Below are 20,929 nucleotides of genomic sequence, written 5' to 3' on the forward strand. Positions count from 1 at the left end.
TGCTTTGTTAACGTTTTTTTTTATAGTTATATAATTGAAAATTGATTTTTACTCTATCACACTAGTCGAAAAAACCATATTTTTTGACACTAATGTAAAATTTGACATGAATAGTCTTAAAACTAAAGTAGAAGCTCGTTTATCTCATAAACTAAAAGAGCTAGAGGCTCCAAATTTGGCATGAATAGTCTCAAGACTAAAGTAGAAGCTCGTTTATCTCATAAACTATAAGAGCTAGAGGCTTCACATTTGGCATGAATAGTCTCAAAACTAAAATAGAAGCTCGTTTATCTCATAAACTATAAGAGCTAGAGGCTCCAAATTTGGCATGAATAGTCTCAAAACTAAAGTAGAAGCTCGTTTATCTCATAAACTATAAGAGCTAGATACTCCAAATTTGATACGTATAATTCAGATAAAACAATATTTCTCCGACCCATTTTTGATGATAGTTTTGGAGAAAAAGTTAATTTTGTCTATAAAAGGCGTCGAAAACCTGTAGTCTACAAATTAGGGAAAATTTCTTGTATGTCTCTCTATGTCTTGAGCTTGTAAAATTGTGGTTTTGTGTTTATAAAAATTGTAGAAATATATTCTTGATTTTAGAAACATTTTTCTTGTGATTGGTAAGGAAGACTTTTGTTAAATAGAATGTATATCGTAGAACGAATATTATTAAGCTATCTAGTGCACCAAAAAGTATGCTACAATTTTTAATTGACAACAAAGTGTAGTTAATTAAGTAAATAGGTTTGGTAAAGTCAACAATTCCAGCGTAGATTCGAATAGTAGTAATAAATATCTTCGATTCGTCCTTAACATAAACGAGAAGTACTCGTTTTCCAATAAGAATGTTCAAGTTGCCACTCAATCCAGCTTTGTGTGGCAGCCTGTTGGCTGCTGCTGCGTGTTGTCAACTTGCCGCATAACCAATGAATTTTTATGCAAATTGCAATCGCCTTGCAGCTGACAACGTGCCACTTTCAACTTTTTGCGTCATCTTCTAGCACCCACACTGCAGCAGCAGGAGAATTGTGCCTCAGGCAGCCAGTGGCCATAAATCTTTGAGCAGCATTTGTGTGGAGTTGTTTACCTTGTTAGCTTTTCAAGAGGGGAAGTTGAGAAGATTGCAAGGGGATGTTGAAAAGTACTTGGCAATCAGGCGGCATTTGCATAATTTGACAATTGTTTTCAAATTGCAATAACAATTTTAGCTTAATTGTTTTGCACACGCCAACAAATATTCGCAGTGCTTTAATTTCCATTCATTTTATTAGTGCCACCAAAAAAGTTGTTCCTCCTGTTTTATTTTTTTTTTTACTTTCTTCTTTTTATTGCGGGGCAACTGCCACACACAGAAACTTTTTCAATTCAATTGTAATATAAATATTTTACAAATAATTGCTGTCATTCCCCATTCACTCCACACAAAAAGCAAAAAATAATTTTCAAAATGAAAAAAAAAAACAAGAAAAAACATGTAAAAAGTTTCTATTTTATGTGCTATTTTTTTAATGGTCACAATTTGCTGCGTTTAGTGGGCGGCCAAGGGGGTGTGGCAGGAAGTAGGGGGAGCTATATGAACCGCAGCTGTTGCTCAATTAAAATGCATGACTATTGTCAAGGCAAATTACTAGGGGTGGCGACTGACCCCACAAGGGTTGGGCACTCAAATGACAAGGCCAGAACAATTGGAATAGAGTTTTTGTTGGTTTATCAGGGATGAGAATGTGGGTGTGTGTGTGTGTGTGTGTGTGTGTGTGTGTACTTTGCTGTGATTGAGATTTAGCTTTGTATGTGAGTTTATATAAAATTTTGGGGCTTTAAGTTATCCACTCAACACAAGAACTTTGCGTAAGTAGCAGCTGTGCATTCAAATTCATAGCCGACAGTTGCAACTGTCAGAAAGTTTTGGTAAAACTATGCGGTAGATGGGAGAATGTATGGGGTAGAAAAAGTATATGTTGAGTAGATCATATGAAAATTTTAAGTAGTAGTGTTCCGAATTACTAAATATGATGAATATCAAAAGAAATCTTTCCAGGCATTTATTGAGTAAAACATATGATATTGTGAGAATGTATTAGTGTTACCAATTTCCAATTATGACAAACATCGGACTCATTGTATTTATTATTCCATAAAAATTTGAAGATAGATAAAAGCAAATATTGTATAAAATGTAGAACATGAAATTCTTTTAAAAATTTAAATAAATATTGAATATAAAAAGATATTTGATAAATCTGATAAAAAAAACCCGGAACACCTCTTTTATCTAGGAAATGCATTAATTTCAGCTGCATATATCAAATTTACTCAACCGAAAGCACCTAACCGCCCCCGCCAACCGCTCAATACTCCTCCTGCATAGTTAAGAGCACTTAAGCCAGGCTAAGACGCCACAAGTTATGCTACAAAAGGACAACAACGAAACTTAAATGACTTGCCAAAACAACAACTGCCAAAATGATTTGCATTTAAAATGTTTAACACAAGTGCAGTTTGCAAATGAACGAAAAATCAAAGTCATGCGACGTTTTAACCAATTTGCATAACCACATGTCAGAGTTGACTGTAGTGAGGAGGAGGAGGAGAAGGAGACAGGTAAAAAGAGAAGAGAAGAACAAGTAATTAAAATGCTGCAAAATTATACATTAAATGCCAGAACTTGGCAACATCCGACGGCTAAACAATGGCCCAAAACAGCTGCCAAAGCGATGCACCTGTGCAAGGCCAACAGCAACAACAACAGCAACAACAGCAACAATGACGATAGCTACAGCAACAACAACAATAACTACGATTGGCAGTCAGGAAGACAGCGTCGAGTGCTTGGCCGGGCTTGGCTAACCATGCCAACGAGCAACTTCCTGTTTTACAGTTTTAAGCTGCCGGTACACACACACACACACACACAAATACACACACGCACCCAACAACTCACATGTTTGACTCTTAACATGCATATGCATATCAGAGATGAAAGTTTGACGAAGTATCGCAATTGCCATTAAACTAAAAAGCATACAAAAACTAATTGGCTTAAAGCAAAACTAAATTATAAACTAGTATTTTATAAGCACTCTGTAAATCACAACCAAATAAGCAAATATGTGAGACACAATTAAATAAAAACTATGTTAAATTATTTACAAATGTATTTCACAAACTATTAGAAAGCTGCATGACAATTGCTTTTGAAAACAATCAACAAAATGGCAGCCGTCCTAAAAAGTCTGAGATTTAATTTGTATACTTAAAATTATATGTTTATATTAAAATATACGACAAATTTTGACATTTACAGTTGCTAGGTCAAAAGTCTGACCAACCTCAAGTTTTCATAACTTATTCAAGCGCTTTTCAAGCGGAGTGTAATTTTGATTATAATTTGTCCTCTAAATTTATTCGACATTTAAATTTTTAAAAAAGGATTCCTTGCGCTTATTAAAAATTTACAATCTCAAGCTGCTAACTTTTATCAACTTTTTATATCATATTAATTATAATACGGAATAATATAGAGCGTATCTGAACCGTACCGTACCGGAACCGATAGTTGTTTCGGTTTGATTTCCTTTTTTAAGCCATAAATAAATATCATTTTTTACTCCACTTTTAAAAGACTAAATAATTTATTTAGATTTTGTTCTAAAATTCTAAAAACTACGTCAATTATACTAAACAATTTACAGCTCTTTTGACATCTTGTTTAGCACATCACGCACACATCCCTAATAAGTATGCACACACACACACACACACACACGCATACACAACACACATAGAGAGATTGCATAAATTTGGCGCAATGCTCTTCGTGCTGCCAAAGACTGGAGTCGAAAGCATTTGGTAAACGCTACGAAATTGTTGCCAAAAGCGGCAAATGGCAAACGACGATGCCACAAAATAAGGTTTTTGGGTTAAACGGCAAGTTTTTTGTTGACATTCAAATTTGCATAGTCGAATTTTGTGGCAGCGAAAACGGTTGCCGTCATATTTGACGTGTTCAAACTGAATGCGGAAGTGCTGCCAGCACACACACACATGCAAACCGCTTAATGCACTCATGTGTATCTTTAGTGTACATTTATCTGTGTGTTTGTATGTGTGTGTTTTAACTGCTTTTAAATTTGTTTTAATTACGAGAGAATTGCACATTGTTTCAGCTCGTTGCGCGCAACTCATAAAATATTCAACATATTTTTAAGTGCTTGGGTGCGAAATATGCGCTGATCCTAAAAGTATGCAACTGAAAATTTTACACGCCAACAGATGGAAATACACTAGCAACAACAACAAGATGACAACACTACGAAACAGGTTGAAAGTCGCTTTTGGTCACTTTGCAGAAATTCTGGTCTCCCAAGAAAATGGCAAAATGCCTTTACATTTTTCATTTCCCTTCCCACTCAATTTCCCTCTGCTTTGCCTTTCCGCCTACGCGAAACAGCAATATAAACAGCTGTTTCCGCTAAGTGTACCTGCTACAGTGCCGGAAATGACAATGGCCTGTGTGTAGTTGTTTTCTTATGCAGCTCCTTCTTGGTGATGGCATGCAGACATTGAAAGCGCACGACTCCGGACAATGGACAACGGACAATGAAAAATGGACAACAGTTGGTGGCAGCGTCAACAGCAGCGACAACAATGGGGAAGCGAATAAGAACATTGGCACTACACTGCTCAGGTCTTGCAAAGTGGTGTCAAATGTCAAAGGAAGCCCCCAGTATTCTTAAGTCCGATTTTTCACGCACTTTTCACATTTTCTTTGCTTTTGTTCCGAAAGTAAAAGCAAATTAAAATGTAAAAATATTATAAACTTAACAAAATCAATTACTGGTTCTTTAAATGTATATAAAAATATTATAATTAATATTTCAACATGCGCAATTATTTGAAAATCATAAAAATTGTTCAACTATCAGGCCAATTCAGGACTTCACTTTCGATTAGATATTTTGAAAGTGAATTTCTTTAAGCTGTTTTTGTTTCATTTCGTCAAAATATTGAATATACTTTGAATAAAAGTTTTATAAAATAAAAACTATAAATTTAAATGCCTATAAAATAAATTCTTATCACTTTTATTCACTTTTAATATATGTATGTATGTAGAGTAATCAATATCTTTCTTAACATCATTTCTTAATAACTTCTTTTCACATCGTAACATATACAATGTATTTCATTAGTCTTTTTCTATTTATAAAATTCTAATTCCGTACTAAAATTGCACATAAATAAAAAATATACGCACCACCATATCATAATGTGCCTAGTTGAACCTTATCAGCGCTATGAGAGAAAAGTTCGCCCTCTAACGGGCTTTACTTGAAACTCTGTTGGTGTGGCAATTAGTCTAAGATCGTATTCCGTGAGGCAGACTGAGCGAAGCGTTTATTTATAATAAACACCTCAATGAAACAGTCAGTGGCAACATCAACAAGTTGCCCCAGTTTGATGGCACATTGAGCCCTATGCTCATGCCATGCCGGCATCTAATTATAACAACAACATAGAACAACAACAACAACACATCAGTTTCATCAGTAACAGAATCGAAAACAATCAAAATATTATACAAAAAATGAATAACAACAAAACTCGAACGAATGCGCGCGCGTCTTTTAACAATTTCGAAACTTAACGAAACATTGAAGAATAGAAAATGTTCGTTTGTTTCGTTCCCATTTTCGAAAATAGCATTTTAGCATACGGGCATTGAAGGAATTTGTTTGAAGACTGTCAGTCGTTTCCCAAACGCGACGCAACGCGACGCATTACGCGAGAGCGATCCAACCGAACCAACTATATAAAAATAAATCTCATCTAAAAAAAAAAAGAAAGAAAAACAAAAATAAAAACAAAAACAAATTTAAACAGCAAGCTGTGCCAAAAATTTCAAAATTAGAGTAGAATATAATAGTAATCTGTGTTTGTGTGTCTTTCTCTTGTGTTGTAAATAATTTGTGCCCAAAAATCTGCGGAAAAACTTATCAAAATCAAAGAAAAACATGTCCACAATCAATGCTGGGCGCAAAGGAAGCGCCCAGTTGGAGGTAATGCACAAGGCGGGTTGGAAAATCGATGAGAATGAGAAAGGTGAAGATAAATCAAAGTTTTAAATGTCAATAAACAAATACAAAATGAATTTATCTCTCAGCCTGCTATATAGACATTGATGAGGATGATGATGATGCCAATGATGAATTAGATGAATCGAAGCGAGTTTATTCCAGATGGTCTGAACTTCCAAATCTGGTGCTGGAGGACATTTTTGCCTATCTCTCGCCCAAGGAGCGTTACTATGCCAGTCTGGTAAGTACTTGCTCCTCTTTATTTTACTTTACTTAATTGTGGACTGATCTTTAGGTTTGCCGACAATGGTATAGCGCCTTTTATTTACCCACTGTGTGGCACAACTTTGTGGTGGACGATCGAACGTTGACGCGTCCAAGGTACAACTACTACTCGGGTTGGCAATACTGTTTGGATCATATGCGAACCCAAAACTGCCTAGCACGAATCGGTAAACACCTCAGAGGCATCGAGTTTCGTCCCTGGCATAGCTTCAACAACATCTATCAGTTTATGACGTTGCTGTCGTGGAGCATCGATAAGGTAAGTTTCAATTGGACTCGATGCACAAATAAATCATCTATGTTTATGTTATTTTACAGGGTCTCGAACATCATCCGCAGTCGGAATTAATTGGCATGGGTCAACGCATACGTTCGTTGGTCTATCACTTCCCATGCAACATGTCGCAGCCCAATGATCCCGAAGGCATCAAGCTCTTTGGCACTGGGGGACAACTGTTGAAGGGTCTCAAGGAGCTGCTGCTGCGTCTCACGGATCTGCACACTCTCAAATTGGTCGATTTTGTGCTGGAACGTTTCGAGGCGAATCATTTGCTGGACGAAGTCGTTTGTAGTTGTTGCACCAAAATGCGTGTCCTCAATCTGGTGAATGTGACCACAGTACATTGTCCCATTATGCATGTGGGATTGTTTCTCAATTTAAGGGTGAGTTCGCTACATTATTCTTAAAAATATTTTCTATTTTATTACAAACAATTTAATCTATTTTACCAAAATTTATATATGTTATAATAATAACTATTTTAATTTTATTTTATTACTTGGGAAAGTTAATTTAAATCATAATCATAATCATAATAAATTAAAAGAAATTTCATTTTGCATAATTAAATAAATTATTAAAAATTTCAGTAAGATTTATCACTATAAAATACATCTATTATTTGTATGTAAATTAGTATTCAATAACATTATATTGCTATTATTCGCTTATAACTATATTTACAATACTCCTCGGCAGGTGCTCACCATATCGCCGCAGAACATAGACGACGATGTTCTCTCACTTCTGGCGGATACAAAGTTGCGACATTTGCATTTGCTGCAAAACTCTTACACGCCCAATCACCTGACGATTACCGCCTGCGGTGTCAAGGCCTGGCGCAGTCTGAAGGTCACAAATCCCAGACTGCGAGTTCATCTGCGGCTGGAGAATATGGTGGATGGTGAGGTGGTGATGCAGCCGGAGGCGCCAGTGCACAGCATAACCTATTGGGCGCCAAAATCACGTATACGCACTGAATTAGTAATACGCATGGTGGATCACTACAAAAATACACTGGCCGTCTATGGACACGAGCTGTTGCCCCGTTTTAGCAGTCCGAAGCCGTTTCACAATCGCATTGATAGCCTGCTGCTGTTGATGTGCCGTCAGTGCTTTAATCTGGACACATTGGTAAGCTATTGAAATCTTCAAAGCATTGTCTCTTAACACCTTTATGCCAATGTAGATCATACGTGAAAAGGTGTCCACATCTACACTCTTGTTGATTGCCCGCACCGCCAAAAACTTGCAACAGTTGCACGTGAGACGCTTCGCTGTCATCTTGAGATGCGACTGGCCGAGGCATCCGGAGTGGAGCAATGACTTCTATTTGTGGCTGAAGCGCAACTCTCGCTCCTACGAGACTGTCGAGCGAGAGATCTCTCAGATCTTGGGCTACAAATGGAATCTGCTCAGCGATCGCGAGTTTAAGCAGCTCACGGTTAATGTAAAGTCAGGGGCGTGACTTAAACATAATATCTATGATAATACTGCGACTTGTGATAAAAAAAGGTGTAGAGCTTTATTAGTTATCAACAATTTGCTAAGCTAAATAAAGCAAATATTTATTGAACTTACTAATTTTGTCGCGGGGAAAAACATTCAAGAAATTATCTGCTAATTTTTGGAGAAATTTCACGTTCAGTTTAGTATAAAAAACAGGTGCTAACTCCAAATGCGGTTCAGTTGATACACAACACTTGCCAGAGTATGAAAGTCTTCATAATTATATTCGCACTTTTTGGCCTTCTCATGGGCCAACTGGAAGCTCTGCCGGCACCTCATGTTATCAGCGTAGGCATTCCTCTGCCCATATCTGTTGGTGTGCCCTACTATGGATTGTCGTCTCCCTATTACCATCACCATCATCACCACTATTCACCATACGACGACTATCATCATCATCATCATGGCTATCATCACCATGGCTATTGGTAAACAAATCGGCATATCTGAGAGAAAACTGTCGAGAAAAAAGTCAAAATAAATTATTTATTTATATCAAAGACATAAATTGCGTTTTACTTATTACAAAAAACTTGAAGAGGTAATTGTTTGTTTATATTTAATTCATTAAAGCAATAAATAAATAAATTAAAATTTATATTTCGTATAGATAAGTTTTATGGTTTATTCAGTTTGATTAATTTGACTTATGTTTTGTTTACTTAACTACAAATTATAATATAATAGTTTTAATTGTGATTTAAATTTCTGTTTTTTATACGATGCGGCAGCTCTCATAAAAATGTTATATGTCGAGCTAAAGAGCTGAACATTTTAAGCTGTTACTTTCTTCGAAAGCTTTTTTAAAACAAAAAGCTTTTTTAGCTTTTAACAACCTTTTTTAGTTCAATTCAATTGTCGAACCCTGAGCTAAACTTGCAGCACTAAAAGCTGCATTAAAAGCTCACGCTTATTTAGTGACCTTGAAATGCGAACAACAACAACAACCAGAGGCAAATCAATGCAGCTGCCTGTAATGCAACCAACAAAATTCAATGTCAGTGTCAAAGAAAGCTTTTCGAATTTGCGGCTTTTGCCGCAATTGCATACTTTCAGGCGGCATATTACGTATACGCCCGTGAGACAGAGCAAATGAAAGAAAATAAATAAATAAATAAAATTTAAAAATAAAATTAATTTTAAATATATACTTAAGAGTGATAATGATCAGAGAATTTAACGTGCTTGCGAGCATTTTGAAATATTTTGAGACAATTTTAGACAGAGGAATCTTTAAACCAGAGCAAACTGTTGCTGTTGTTCTGTTGCTGTTTGCCGATGATGCTGTTTGGGGGACCAGTTTAGTGGGTGACAGTGAAGGCACCGCATGCCAAAATTTGATCATGACCGCGTAAAAAGAAAATAAAATATATCTGTCTAAATATAAGCATATAAACAAACAATCCAACGCAATACAGCAATCAAAATACGTATCAATTTAATTGAAATTGAACAAATTGTGTAACAAAAGGGAATTCAATATGAATAAAACCATACTACACTGGAGCTATTTGAATTTTAAAGATGTACCCATGGACTTGTTTCTATATGAGGACCTTGAGGAGGTTTATCTCAAAGAGAACTATATATCTGTTATCCCCAAATGGCTGCTCAATATAACAACACTCAAGTTCATTCATTTGGCTGGCAATAATCTCAGCGAACTGCCCGTGGATATTTATATGCTGGAGAACCTAGAGTTTCTCGATGTTTCCAACAATGAGCTAAAGGAGTTGCCCAAGACATTGGGTCTTTTGTTGCAGCTGCAACAACTGAATGTCAGTGGCAATCAGCTAACAGAACTGCCCGTTGGTAAGTTGATGACCCAATTCCATTGCCAATGAACTCATTATTCCCGAACTCTTACCTAGAGCTGAGCAGCTTGCGCAATTTAGAGCATCTGAACATTGCCAAAAATCAATTCCGTCGTCTTCCCCTGCAACTCAGCGAATGCGTGCGTCTCAACGAACTCAATGTGAGCGACAACGAGGCGCTGTTGCATCTGCCGGAGCGCATCGCCAATCTGCCCATGTTGCAGTCACTCGCCGCCGATCGTGAGTACAGAAGAGAGACAGAGAGAGAGAGGGAGAAAAGATTAAGATTTGACTACCATCATTGATTTACTCTTTCTCTTGCAGGCTGCGCTCTTGTTTATCTGCCGGCTGCACTCTCCAAGTTCATGAACCATGTGCGTATCTTTCACAACACCTCCGTCAACTATATACCCATGGTCTATGAGCGCTTCTATCAGAACTTTTACGATAATCGACAGAAGCTGACACCACTGTAAGTAAAAAGAAAACCTGAAACAAATAATTCGGGATTTCGGCATAAAAATCGAAAACTTTGAAAATATCGATCCCCAAAATTCTTATAAATAATTGTCTATCTGAATAATATATTTCAGGCTTATTTGCATTATGTCTTAATATAATAAATATTTTCTGAATACATATAGTATACTTTCTAAAATCAGAAAATTTTAACAATAACTTTAATATTTTTGTGTTACCATTACAATTTGCAATTTTCTCTAACAATTATCAATTTTAACAGTTCCATCTCCAAGAAGGGTCTCTTCTGGGTGCGTGAGCTAGAGACCAACAATCGTCTTCTATTACCAGTGGGCACGCGTAAAGTCTTCCGCGTTCCCTCGGCAGAGAATCAGGTCACACTCTACGATGATTGTTTGCATGCGGTGCAAACAATGAATCGCCACCTGCCCGTCTATGAGAATGTTGCACTGCATCGTCTGCTGCCCGAGCCATACATGAGTTCGCATATCAACAATGGACCCATTGCACGTTGCACGACTACAAACTGTTCCAGTTGCCTCTATACAACGTACTACTTTATGGTTGTTAAGCGGTAAGTTATCGGTTGAGCTTTTACTTTACCTTAGCACAATTAATAAAAAAAAAACATATAAAATTAGCTTGTTTTAAACCTCAAGTTTGGTGTGTGCGCTATAAAGTGGAGTTTATTATTTCTATATGATTTTTTTTATATTTGCTAAATGCAGTGTTGCCAGAATTTGACAGCTAAAAAAGTTAGCTTTGAAAAATTAAAAAATAGACAAAGAAAATAATAGAAATTAAAAACAAATTGTTAAAACAAAAGATTTTTGAATTTTTAAGCAAAGTAAAAATTATGGTTATAGTGTATTTCTATTTTTAAATTTATAAACAGTTGAATCATTTTAGATGTGATAGAACTAGCATTTAATTAACCTAGCCTATCAATACAGTTCTTTAATCATCTTACAAGAAATTTCTTTTAAAATTTACAGTAGGAATTACGATTAGTATTAGGAAGCTTAATATAATATATTAAGACATTACTCCATGACTGAATTTAAATTTTTATTTCACTCATAACTGCTGATCGTATTCTGATCATGTTCGGCTTCATTTCTTACAATTTTTTAAAGCTTTTCAATAAGTCCCAAGAATTTTAAAACATATACGAGTATATATTCAGGCTAATTGTCTGATTCACAGAAATCATAATATCCCAAATTTGTTTTGCCTTTTCATATTAAACTTTTTGTCTGTTAATCATTTCAAGATCACTTTTAACCCCATTTTTATCAATTTTTAGACGCGGCAGCGCCTCGAAGCAACTATTCACCTGTAACTTCTGCACACACAACTGCGCACTTCAATGGCTTTCGAGCAACGTTAAGAAATACTATCAGCTGGACTGGAAAGTTTCCGATGACGATGATGATAATGATAATGATTAGATATTAGCCCGATTAGAAGATATTCGTAGATGTTTGTATAAAGAATTTGCATTGTTTAATTAGGTGTTAGCTTCATAAATGTTATTTAACTGCTTAAGTTCATTAAAGAGAGAGGTCATTAAAGTGTCCCAATTAAGTAGTGGCAACCGGCGCCCTTTAATTCCAGGGGATGCACTCAAATAACCCAACTGATAATCTCAATCAAACGTAACTCTGTGTCAGACCACGCTCATGGACATGCACATAATCATCCAGAAGACAATGGGATGCCTCGGGAAAGGCACTACGACAATTGACGCCATGTCTGCCCATTTTATAAGCATCCACATACCGCACATCCAGAGATCTATGGGGTCTAAAGGGGTAGCAATCAGTAGCATCCACAAAACTTACTCTAATCTATGTTAAACTACTCACTTAAGCAGCCTGTGCAGCAATTGGGCATAGAGACCACTGTGCTCATGCACCTGACCATTCTCACAGATCAAACGCTGCAGACAAGTTCTGCCATTTTGGCCACGTTGATTCATGTACTCCTCTGCAAATTCGAAAAGCATTTGCTGCGGTTCATCCACCTCCAAATCTTGTTCAACAGCTTCCAGCTGTTGCTGTTCTTTGGTTAGTCTGAGTGGTCCCTTTAAGTCACGGCCATTCCAGAGCATATACCAGTGCATGGGAGATGTGGGTTCACGGAATTGATAATGATAATTCATTAGCCAGACCAGCTGGCGCCACGCATTCTTCTCCTGAAAGTCAACTGGAAATGCGGTGCCTGCTACCATCTTTAGAAATCAATGAGTAAGTATTTTCGATTAAAAATATATATTTTTTGTACAATTGTTACCTTTACAACGCCACCGTCTTGAAAAATGAGGAAACGCTTCTGTCGGCGATGATGACGCCAAGAGGTCAAGTTGGCTCTCTGGGCATACACAGTTTCCAGCGCCAATAGCAGCCAAACGAGTAATCCACTACAACATTCAATAAATATTAAAATATATAATTTGAATTAAATTGTAATTCCGTTTGCGTTTTCCAACTTACATCCAATTCATTTTGTCCGCTTCTTGTGCTGTCAGCTCCAACTGCTGACCGTTTATGCTGATAGCTTCCGATAGCTTCTGATTAGCTCTGCATTGATCTCGGCGCTTTATGGGTTCACAATCTAATGACAAACCCGAGTGAGAGGTGTGAGAAAAATGCACGTGCTTTCTGCGGGTTTCCTACTTTGCCATGTCCGCTCAATTAACACATTTCCACACTGGTTCTTTTGTCTCGCTATGTCTATGTCTATGTCTCGCTGTCTAGAGGGACGGATAGGCTTAATTTCAGATCTAATTAGTGTTAAGACAGCTCTACACATATTCTTTAATGATATTTACATTGGAGTTCAGGCTTATAATATTTATTAAATAATTAAATAGTCGAATTTTATAGAATTTAAAAAAGATTTTAAGAGTGCTTTTATAATTCTCGTATTATGGCACCATTTAATACAAAGTACCACATAATACAAAGTACCTTGACACTCTTTTAAAATCTTCAAACGGTCATAACTTTGTTAAATAATAACTGATTTCATTGCGGAATGTCAATTTTATATCTATTTGACCTCTATTTTGATTCTGCATCAAAATTGGAAATTCAATATTTATTCGATTACTGTCAACTTTTTTCTTGCCATATTTGTTTTCAAAATTTCAAACTGCCATAACTTTGTCAAATCTTAACCGATTTTGTTGCAGAATGTCGTATTCATCATTATTTGACCTCTTTTTTGATTTTGCATCAAAACTTTTCTGTCACCGTCCATTTTTCCCTACTTTGTCCTTGAAATTATTTCAAAAACTTCAAAGTGTCATAACTTTATTAAATCTTTACCGATTCCATTGCGGATTGTCAATTTTATCATTGTTTGATCTCTATTTTAATTCTGCATAAAAATTGGAATGTTCAATTTTTTTCGATCACTTTCTATGTTTTCCATATTTTGCCCTTGACACGTTTTTAAAAAATTCAAACTGACATAGCTTTGTCAAATATTAACTGATTTCCTTGCAGAGTGTCAATTTTATCATTTGATCTATAATTTAATTTGGAATAAAAATTAAAAAACTAAATTTTTTTTAAATACTATACATTTATTCCATACTTTCCCCCTGAAAGTCCGGCAGCAATCGTTTCATTTCCAGCATTCCAACAAAGATGTTATGCAATTCTTTACATCAATCACCAAACAAGTGAATCCACTTTAGTAGCACCACCTCCTTGGCAACCACCATGCACCCACCCACCACATTTGAACCGCTACCAGTTGCTGTTGCTGCCATGGCGAATTCTGGCATTGCCATAGTGCTGTTTGTTCCATTTATCGAACAGTGAAAATGTCGAAACAGTTTAAAATTTCTAAAAATTACGCCAGTTAATTAAATTACAAGCAAACCTTTTGGCAAAAACAAAAAAATTAAGTATAATTAAATTTCGCGTAGACTTGATCTAAATTTAGAAGTGTAAAATTCTTGGACATTTTGAACAATAAACCCGTTAGAATGTTGCGACTGCCAGGAATGCCGTTGCTGCCAGGTGCTCAGTTCTATGACGTGAGTGAAACGATTTAATGTTGTCCACGATTAAGATATTAACACCTGACCCGATGGTTTATAGTATAGCAAACGAAGCCATCCGCGGCGACAGACGCTGATGCATTATCAGGGCATACATATGCTCTCGGATCGGCGGGAACCGGAGCTGGTGGAGCCCAATGGGCCGCTTGTGGATCCCAAGTGTCCACCGGTGGCCACAGAGATGAGTGCAATGTGGACGCCAAAGATCAGCATCAAGCTGCCACCGTGGCTGGCGTATGATAAACAGGTGCTCTGCTTCAGTGCCTACTTCAAGGAGCCGCTGACGGAGATCTATCATGCGCCCTATCAGGTGCGCAAGGTGAAAATCTACTTCTATCTGGAGGATGGCACCATGCAAATCACAGAGCCCAAAGTGGAGAACTCGGGCATACCACAGGGGTGTCTGGTGCATCGTCAGCGTATTCCCAAATCACCGCCCGGTGATCGTGAATTCATTTCCATCTTTGATCTCAATGTGGACACCAACGTGCAGATCTTTGATCGTGTCTATCACATCACTGGCTGTGACATCTTTACACGACAGTTTCTCAATCGGGCTGGAATTCCTGTGCCCGTCTCCCTAATGGAGCCCAAGTAGGAGTTTCCTTTTTTTATCCTTTGCATGATATATAGAATTTATTAAAACTGATCTTCCCCTTCTTTGATCTTTAGTGATCCCACTACGGAAATGCGCAAACGTTCCGCTCTAAAGCATACTCCCAGACCAGATACGAGTGCTTTACCCAAACGACATGCATTTGCTCAGTTTCTGGAGTTTGATCGTCGGGTGCTCAAGTTCCAGGGTTATTGGAATGATCGTTCCGAGTTTGGAGATGTACGCAAGCTGGACATTTGCTACTATCTGGCTGATGATACCATTGACATTAAAGAGAAGTTTCCAAGAAATTCGGGACGTGAGGGACCCAGCACATTTCTGAAACGTGCCAAGTTACCCAAGGATTTCACGGGTCTCGCGCTGCCGGGTCAACAAACTTCCGTAACTCTGTTGAATGTCTTGGGTAGCAATATGCGGGATGTGCGCTATGTGACAGATCCACTGAATACGGGCCAGAAGCAGGTGCAACACTATACGGATCAGGATTTACAAATTGGCGCCGTGTTAAATGTCTTTGGACGCGACGTAATCCTGACCAGCTGCGATCAGTTTACCCAACACTACTACAGGGAGAAGGTAGACGGAAATCTAATTATATATTATATAATTATATATTATTTATTTATTTATCATTTTTATTTTCAGTATGGTATTCAGGACTTTACGCCTCAGCCACAGCCGGATCGAAGTGACGAGCGTCCTTGCTACCAAGGTCAGGCACGTCGTCTGCCGCCCTACAATGGCTGGGGCAGCTATGAGGACTCCGAGGGCAACTGCCTCACTGTGGAGCCCAAGGCACCTCAGGCCGACTTCAAGAAGCTCTTCAAATATGACGGTTGCATCCTTCGCTTTGGAGCAAAGCTAATGTCTGTCATACGGGAAAATTGCGAACGCAGTTTTGTAATCAGTTATTATCTGGCCGATGATACGGTTCAGATCTACGAGGTCGCCCGACGCAATTCAGGATTTGTGGGCGGTGAATTCCTGAAGCGAGCACGGGTTCCGCTGCCTGGTCAGGAGAAGTTCAGCTCGGCACGACCAGAGTATTTTCGTGCCAGTGATTTCTACATTGGTTCCACGGTCAACCTGAAGGATCACATATTTCACATCATTTCGGCGGATGAGTTTACGTTGCTCTACATGGAACAACATCCCAATGAGGTGGGTATACTTATAGAGAAATATTCCGATTTTATATATTCATTTCTTTTATAGTTTCCGGTGGCAGACATACGCTCCATCATGCAAAAGATTCGCGATGCAGTGCGTCCGCAATACAAACAGTTTGTACTGCGTTGCAAGCCGGATGTTGACCTGGGCGATAACACCACCGTTAGCTATGACAAACTCAAGTCTACGTTGCTGTCTTACCTGTCCAAGGAGTCACTCTTGAACCACGAAATCGTCACCGTCTGTCGTTTCTTCTCGGCGGAGCAAATGCCGCCGCCAAGCTGCGATCGCAATCATGTGCGAGCCGCCGCTCAACTGGAGCTAAAACGCGCCCTGTGGAACAATGCGGAGGAATTGACCGAGCACCTGAGTCACATCAATCCAACGTGCAAGCCGTATATATCGGAGGCTCAAGTGAGATCCACGCTGCGTGGCTGTCGATTGCCCTTTAGCCTGGAACTGGTGGAGGATATACTGCAGGTGCTGCAACGGAATACGCAGGGCGAGATTGAGGTGCGCGATGTGCTGGGATTCTTTAACATGAGTGCCGACCAGGTGCCCGACATTGCACCCCTCAACATCGCCTTCGAGCTGTGCCCCAAGCTGCCGTTTCTACACAAGGGACGCCTAGTGGATTTCAATTGGTTTCTACAATATCTGGGACTGGAAGAGGAGCTGATACGCGATAACTACTAAGCAACCTTATACGACTTGGGTTCAGTTCAAAGAACTACTACAAAATGAAGGAATTGTAAATGATTAAAACAATTCTTCAATTTGTTGTAGAACTGTGAACTTGAAAATGAATAAAAACGATTTGAATCCTCTACATTATATAGATCTGCTTTCTCGCACAATAATAGCGATGTTTCTCATCTGAAGTTCTACAATCGTTGGCTTTATAAAAATTGCATTTTATGTTGTGTATATACAAAAAAGACAATATCGTGGCAAATGCATTTTTAAAATCTTTAGGAATGCGCGAAACTGTGTGCTTATTAACTAATTGTAAACGTTGCTGCTTATAAAAACATGTGTGGTGGATATCATTGTGCCTTAAAGTTTTGATTCAGTGAGCCAGTTGAAAGATTGCGGCTTGCGATCCGACGATGGGCTGATTGCCACATTGATAATGGTGGGTTTATCCGTCAGTTGATTAGCCGCCTTCACCGCTGATTGGAGCTGTTCGATCTCGGTGCAGAAATAGCCTTGCATGCCAAACATTTTCATCATCTCCTCGTAGCGCACTTGAACGCCCAAAGCTGATGGTGGTGTGCTATATAAGGAATACATGATAAGATTAGTTAACCCGTTAATCGGATAAGCTGATAAGTTAAATGTCTTACATTTGCGTTAGGTCTCCCTCGCTGCGTATGGCTTCAAAGGTGTCTTTATCAAAGCCGCCGTAAATGCCATTGTTATTCACAATGACAATGGTAATGGGCAGCTTGTAGCGTACCATTGTCTCAATTTCCATGCCAGAGAAACCAAAGGCACTGTCACCTTCCACGCACAGCACACGCTTGCCAGGTGCAAAGTCACGGCAATAAAGAGCAGCGGCAACGGCAAAGCCCGGACCCACTCCCATGGTGCCAAAGGTGCCGGCATCGAGACGATGACGGGGCTGCTCATTAAGCAGCATGGAACGACCAATATCCATGGTATTGGCGCCCTCACTAACAATGATTGTATCACGTGGCAACAGTTCGCGCAGATGATGGAAGACCGCATAGTAGTTGAGCGGCGTCGATGTATTCATTGACATTTGCTGAACTGTATCGCGATTTTGTTTACATTTGGCTGCCAGTTGCTTCCACCAATCCTGTTCATAGCCAAAACGGAAGTTCACCGCATTCATTTGCTCGAAAAGTTGCTCGGCAAAGGGGCGAATGTCCGCCTGGATTGCAACTGATGCGACAACCGAGTTGTGCAGCTCCTCGGGACAGATATCCACCTGGATGAACTTAACATCTTTATCGTAACGTGGAGTGCGTCCAAAGTGCAGAATCCAGTTGAGACGAGCGCCCAAAAGCAGCACCACATCGGCCTTTTGCAGCGCCAATGTGCGTGCGGAGGAGACACACTGAGCAGCCGTGTCAGAGACCACACCCTTGCCCATGGGAGTTGGCAGGAAGGGTAGATTTGTGTTTTCAATGAAGTGACGCAGTGTGTTCTCTGCATGAGCATATGCCGAGCCCTTGCCAATGATCACCAGTGGACGCTTGGCCTGACGCAGCAGCTGAGCAGCACGAATGACCTCGTCATGTGGCGGGTAGACCAATGGTGGAGCAGGATGCGCCAGTGCTTTGTAGATGCGTGACTCAGTTGCCTTCGATTGCAGGATATTGCCGGGGAAGTCCAAGTAAGCCACGCCGGGACGACCGTAGGTGGCATAACGCACGGCCTTCTCAACGTGCAGCGGAATCAGGGCAGCAGTCGGCGGACGTGCCGCATATTTGCAGTACGGACGTGAAAGCTCCACTTGGGGACACTCCTGGAAGCCGCCAATACCCTCGTGATCCTGATTCGTGGCACCTCCAATCACAATCAGTGGCCAGCAGTTAACCTGAGCATTAGCCATACCACCTAAGCATTAAAATATTAATTAAACAGACAGTCAACAATATTGAATCTCAATTACACACCAGTAACATGGAGCAATCCAGGTCCAGAGACAACCAGGCAGACGCCAGGCTTCCCCGTCATGTAGCCAATGGCTTGAGCAGCGTAGCAGGCGGCCTGCTCATTGCGCATTCCAATGTACTTGAGTCCAGCGGCCTGAAAGGCCATGGACAGCTCGATGACGGGTATGCCAATGATGCCGAACACATAATCCACGCCCTGCAAATCATTTACAAGGTTATACAAGTTACTTAAGAAAGCATAAAAGTAAGTATATTGTTATAATAAAAACTAATTTAAATAATATCAATAACAAAGGCAAACTTCAGCACTTAAGGAGCGCTGTATTCAATTATCAGCGGATCATTCCTTTGGCAGCTATAGCATATAGTAGCTCGATGTTAAGTAAATTTTGGTCGGAATTTATATGCCAGTATTACATGCAGAATTTGTGAGATTGGCTTGAGATATCTCAAGATACAAAGTTTTTAATACTTATGTTACATTTGTGATATAATAGTGCGACTTAAACTAAATTTGCTCAGGATTTATAAGCTAGTATAACATGCAGAATTTGTAAGATTGGCTGAGGTATCTCAAGAAACAAGAATTTTTAGAATACTAAAGGTTGATTTTTTTCCGATTGTTTTCATAGCAATTATATGATATAATAGTCCGATAGGCTAATCTGCATAATCTGATAGATTGGTTGAGATATTCTGAAGAACTACAAAGTGTTTCATGACAAAGTTCGATATTTGATCGATTTGCTTTATGTTATAGATATGTATCATCATAATATACATAATTATATGGCTATAACGACTCACTTCGTCGTGCTGATCAGGAATATACTATATCTGCCACGCCTCTCTTGTCATGCTGATTAGGAATATACTATGTCTACCAAGCCTCCTTATATGCGTTACACACTATTAGAAAGAAATTTAATTTCCCTCCAAAGGGTAAAAAAACAAATCAGATAGGCATCATATTGATAACAAGAAAGGTCCCGCAACCCTTTATGACATCTACAACCAAATAAGTTGTAAAATTAATATATGTTTAAATAGTTTAAAGTTCAATTGGGCAATTGCAATGGCAAATTTAGTTTGGGGCCTCTGTGAATCTGCTTATTGATTTTAATCAGTCGCGAAACTCGTGTGATTTACTGCTTAATTCATTAGGTCGTGTTCCAACAACTTTGGAACATTGGGGCCGTAGTTCTTTCTATCAAGATCCGTTCGTATCTATATCGCTATTAAAAGCCACCGGTTGGCAACAACAACAACAACCATAGTAATATAATCAAGGCAACAAGCACACACACATACATATGTATATTTTAGTATGCAATAACAACATTGCTTGGACACTTTTGAGTACTTTTGAACTTTGTACAACAAACAGTTGGCAGATAAGCTACAAATGGTGCACGGACACCGTTAATTCTACAGTTGAACGCACTGCACATTCTTCTTTCCCACAATTGTTGTTGCTTGTTGGTATGCAAAAACCAAAAGAACAACAAAAACTGCATATCACTACAGACAGAGGTAAAAGGCCGCAAAGCGGGCAGAATATTAACTTACCTGTTGCTTCAACGATTCGGCAATAATTTGTACAGCTTCCACTTCGGTCATTTTAATGTTTTTATTGTGCTAATTGTTAAAGTAATGTGCACGCTGTCGCGTTAACGCGTTTATTTTATAACTTTTTACTAAAAAATCGACAACAAAACAGAAGTGTTAAGTTTGCGTTAATGTTAACTTAACATTATGTTATACTCAAAATGGATATGTTATTATGAAACAGTGTGACCAGTGTATACTTCGATAAGCTCTCGTTACACTGGTCGTGCAATAATTATCGATAGTTGGGCGCGTAAGAATTTGATTTGAAAATGATTTTTAGCTGATATGAGATGAAAATTAACTACAAGAAAATATCAGTTTAAAATTATGTGAACCAGAAAACGTTCTGGTAGGTCTAAAC

The 20,929-nt window shown here is 38.7% G+C and overlaps 5 protein-coding genes across 5 annotated transcripts; 3 read left to right on the forward strand and 2 right to left on the reverse strand.

Annotated features, from left to right (window-relative positions):
• The first annotated feature begins 5,661 nt into the window (after positions 1-5,661).
• LOC117783599 lies at positions 5,662-8,224 on the forward strand. The gene is made up of 6 exons (XM_034621058.1): positions 5,662-6,108; positions 6,170-6,324; positions 6,379-6,627; positions 6,687-7,031; positions 7,348-7,782; positions 7,838-8,224. Exons 1-6 carry the CDS (start codon positions 6,021-6,023, stop codon positions 8,114-8,116), a joined length of 1,551 nt encoding a protein of 516 aa, XP_034476949.1. The 5' UTR covers positions 5,662-6,020; the 3' UTR covers positions 8,117-8,224.
• A 1,091-nt stretch (positions 8,225-9,315) lies between these two features.
• On the forward strand, positions 9,316-12,045 carry LOC117785426 (leucine-rich repeat protein SHOC-2). Its single transcript, XM_034623421.1, has 5 exons — positions 9,316-9,969; positions 10,029-10,211; positions 10,296-10,443; positions 10,714-11,025; positions 11,758-12,045. The coding sequence occupies exons 1-5, from the start codon at positions 9,639-9,641 to the stop codon at positions 11,900-11,902; spliced, it is 1,119 nt and encodes a 372-aa protein (XP_034479312.1). The 5' UTR covers positions 9,316-9,638; the 3' UTR covers positions 11,903-12,045.
• Positions 11,935-13,112, reverse strand: LOC117785427. The gene is made up of 4 exons (XM_034623422.1): positions 12,947-13,112; positions 12,747-12,873; positions 12,320-12,684; positions 11,935-12,257 (listed from the first exon to the last, which is right to left on the reverse strand). The coding sequence occupies exons 1-4, from the start codon at positions 12,955-12,957 to the stop codon at positions 12,104-12,106; spliced, it is 657 nt and encodes a 218-aa protein (XP_034479313.1). The 5' UTR covers positions 12,958-13,112; the 3' UTR covers positions 11,935-12,103.
• Positions 13,113-14,363: 1,251 nt separating this feature from the next.
• On the forward strand, positions 14,364-17,141 carry LOC117783697 (EF-hand domain-containing family member C2). Its single transcript, XM_034621226.1, has 5 exons — positions 14,364-14,502; positions 14,567-15,120; positions 15,199-15,718; positions 15,788-16,303; positions 16,358-17,141. Exons 1-5 carry the CDS (start codon positions 14,452-14,454, stop codon positions 17,006-17,008), a joined length of 2,292 nt encoding a protein of 763 aa, XP_034477117.1. The 5' UTR covers positions 14,364-14,451; the 3' UTR covers positions 17,009-17,141.
• A 48-nt stretch (positions 17,142-17,189) lies between these two features.
• Positions 17,190-20,577, reverse strand: LOC117783698 (2-hydroxyacyl-CoA lyase 1). Its single transcript, XM_034621228.1, has 4 exons — positions 20,527-20,577; positions 18,958-19,153; positions 17,659-18,898; positions 17,190-17,588 (listed from the first exon to the last, which is right to left on the reverse strand). Exons 1-4 carry the CDS (start codon positions 20,575-20,577, stop codon positions 17,369-17,371), a joined length of 1,707 nt encoding a protein of 568 aa, XP_034477119.1. The 3' UTR covers positions 17,190-17,368.
• Between the last annotated feature and the right edge of the window lie 352 nt (positions 20,578-20,929).

The sequence above is a fragment of the Drosophila innubila genome (assembly GCF_004354385.1).
Source record: "Drosophila innubila isolate TH190305 chromosome 2R unlocalized genomic scaffold, UK_Dinn_1.0 1_C_2R, whole genome shotgun sequence".
NCBI classification, from domain to species: Eukaryota; Metazoa; Arthropoda; class Insecta; order Diptera; family Drosophilidae; genus Drosophila; species Drosophila innubila.

Excerpts from the sequence above, each read along its gene's own strand:
- LOC117785427 (XM_034623422.1), bottom strand. Across the intron at positions 12,685-12,746 it reads AAGACGGTGGCGTTGTAAAG|ATGGTAGCAGGCACCGCATT; the intron begins GTAACAATTGTA and ends TGATTTCTAAAG. Across the intron at positions 12,258-12,319 it reads TTGCTGCACAGGCTGCTTAA|ACCCCATAGATCTCTGGATG; the intron begins GTGAGTAGTTTA and ends CTACCCCTTTAG.
- LOC117783697 (XM_034621226.1), top strand. The coding sequence starts at position 14,452 with ATGTTGCGACTGCCAGGAATGCCGTTGCTGCCAGGTGCTCAGTTCTAT. Across the intron at positions 15,121-15,198 it reads GTCTCCCTAATGGAGCCCAA|TGATCCCACTACGGAAATGC; the intron begins GTAGGAGTTTCC and ends TTTGATCTTTAG. Across the intron at positions 15,719-15,787 it reads AACACTACTACAGGGAGAAG|TATGGTATTCAGGACTTTAC; the intron begins GTAGACGGAAAT and ends TTTTATTTTCAG.
- LOC117785426 (XM_034623421.1), top strand. The coding sequence starts at position 9,639 with ATGAATAAAACCATACTACACTGGAGCTATTTGAATTTTAAAGATGTA. Across the intron at positions 10,212-10,295 it reads GCAGTCACTCGCCGCCGATC|GCTGCGCTCTTGTTTATCTG; the intron begins GTGAGTACAGAA and ends TTTCTCTTGCAG. Across the intron at positions 10,444-10,713 it reads CGACAGAAGCTGACACCACT|TTCCATCTCCAAGAAGGGTC; the intron begins GTAAGTAAAAAG and ends CAATTTTAACAG.
- LOC117783599 (XM_034621058.1), top strand. The coding sequence starts at position 6,021 with ATGTCCACAATCAATGCTGGGCGCAAAGGAAGCGCCCAGTTGGAGGTA. Across the intron at positions 6,628-6,686 it reads TGTCGTGGAGCATCGATAAG|GGTCTCGAACATCATCCGCA; the intron begins GTAAGTTTCAAT and ends GTTATTTTACAG. Across the intron at positions 7,032-7,347 it reads GATTGTTTCTCAATTTAAGG|GTGCTCACCATATCGCCGCA; the intron begins GTGAGTTCGCTA and ends ACTCCTCGGCAG.
- LOC117783698 (XM_034621228.1), bottom strand. The coding sequence starts at position 20,577 with ATGACCGAAGTGGAAGCTGTACAAATTATTGCCGAATCGTTGAAGCAA. Across the intron at positions 18,899-18,957 it reads TGGATTGCTCCATGTTACTG|GTGGTATGGCTAATGCTCAG; the intron begins GTGTGTAATTGA and ends TTTAATGCTTAG. Across the intron at positions 17,589-17,658 it reads GAGGGAGACCTAACGCAAAT|CACACCACCATCAGCTTTGG; the intron begins GTAAGACATTTA and ends TTCCTTATATAG.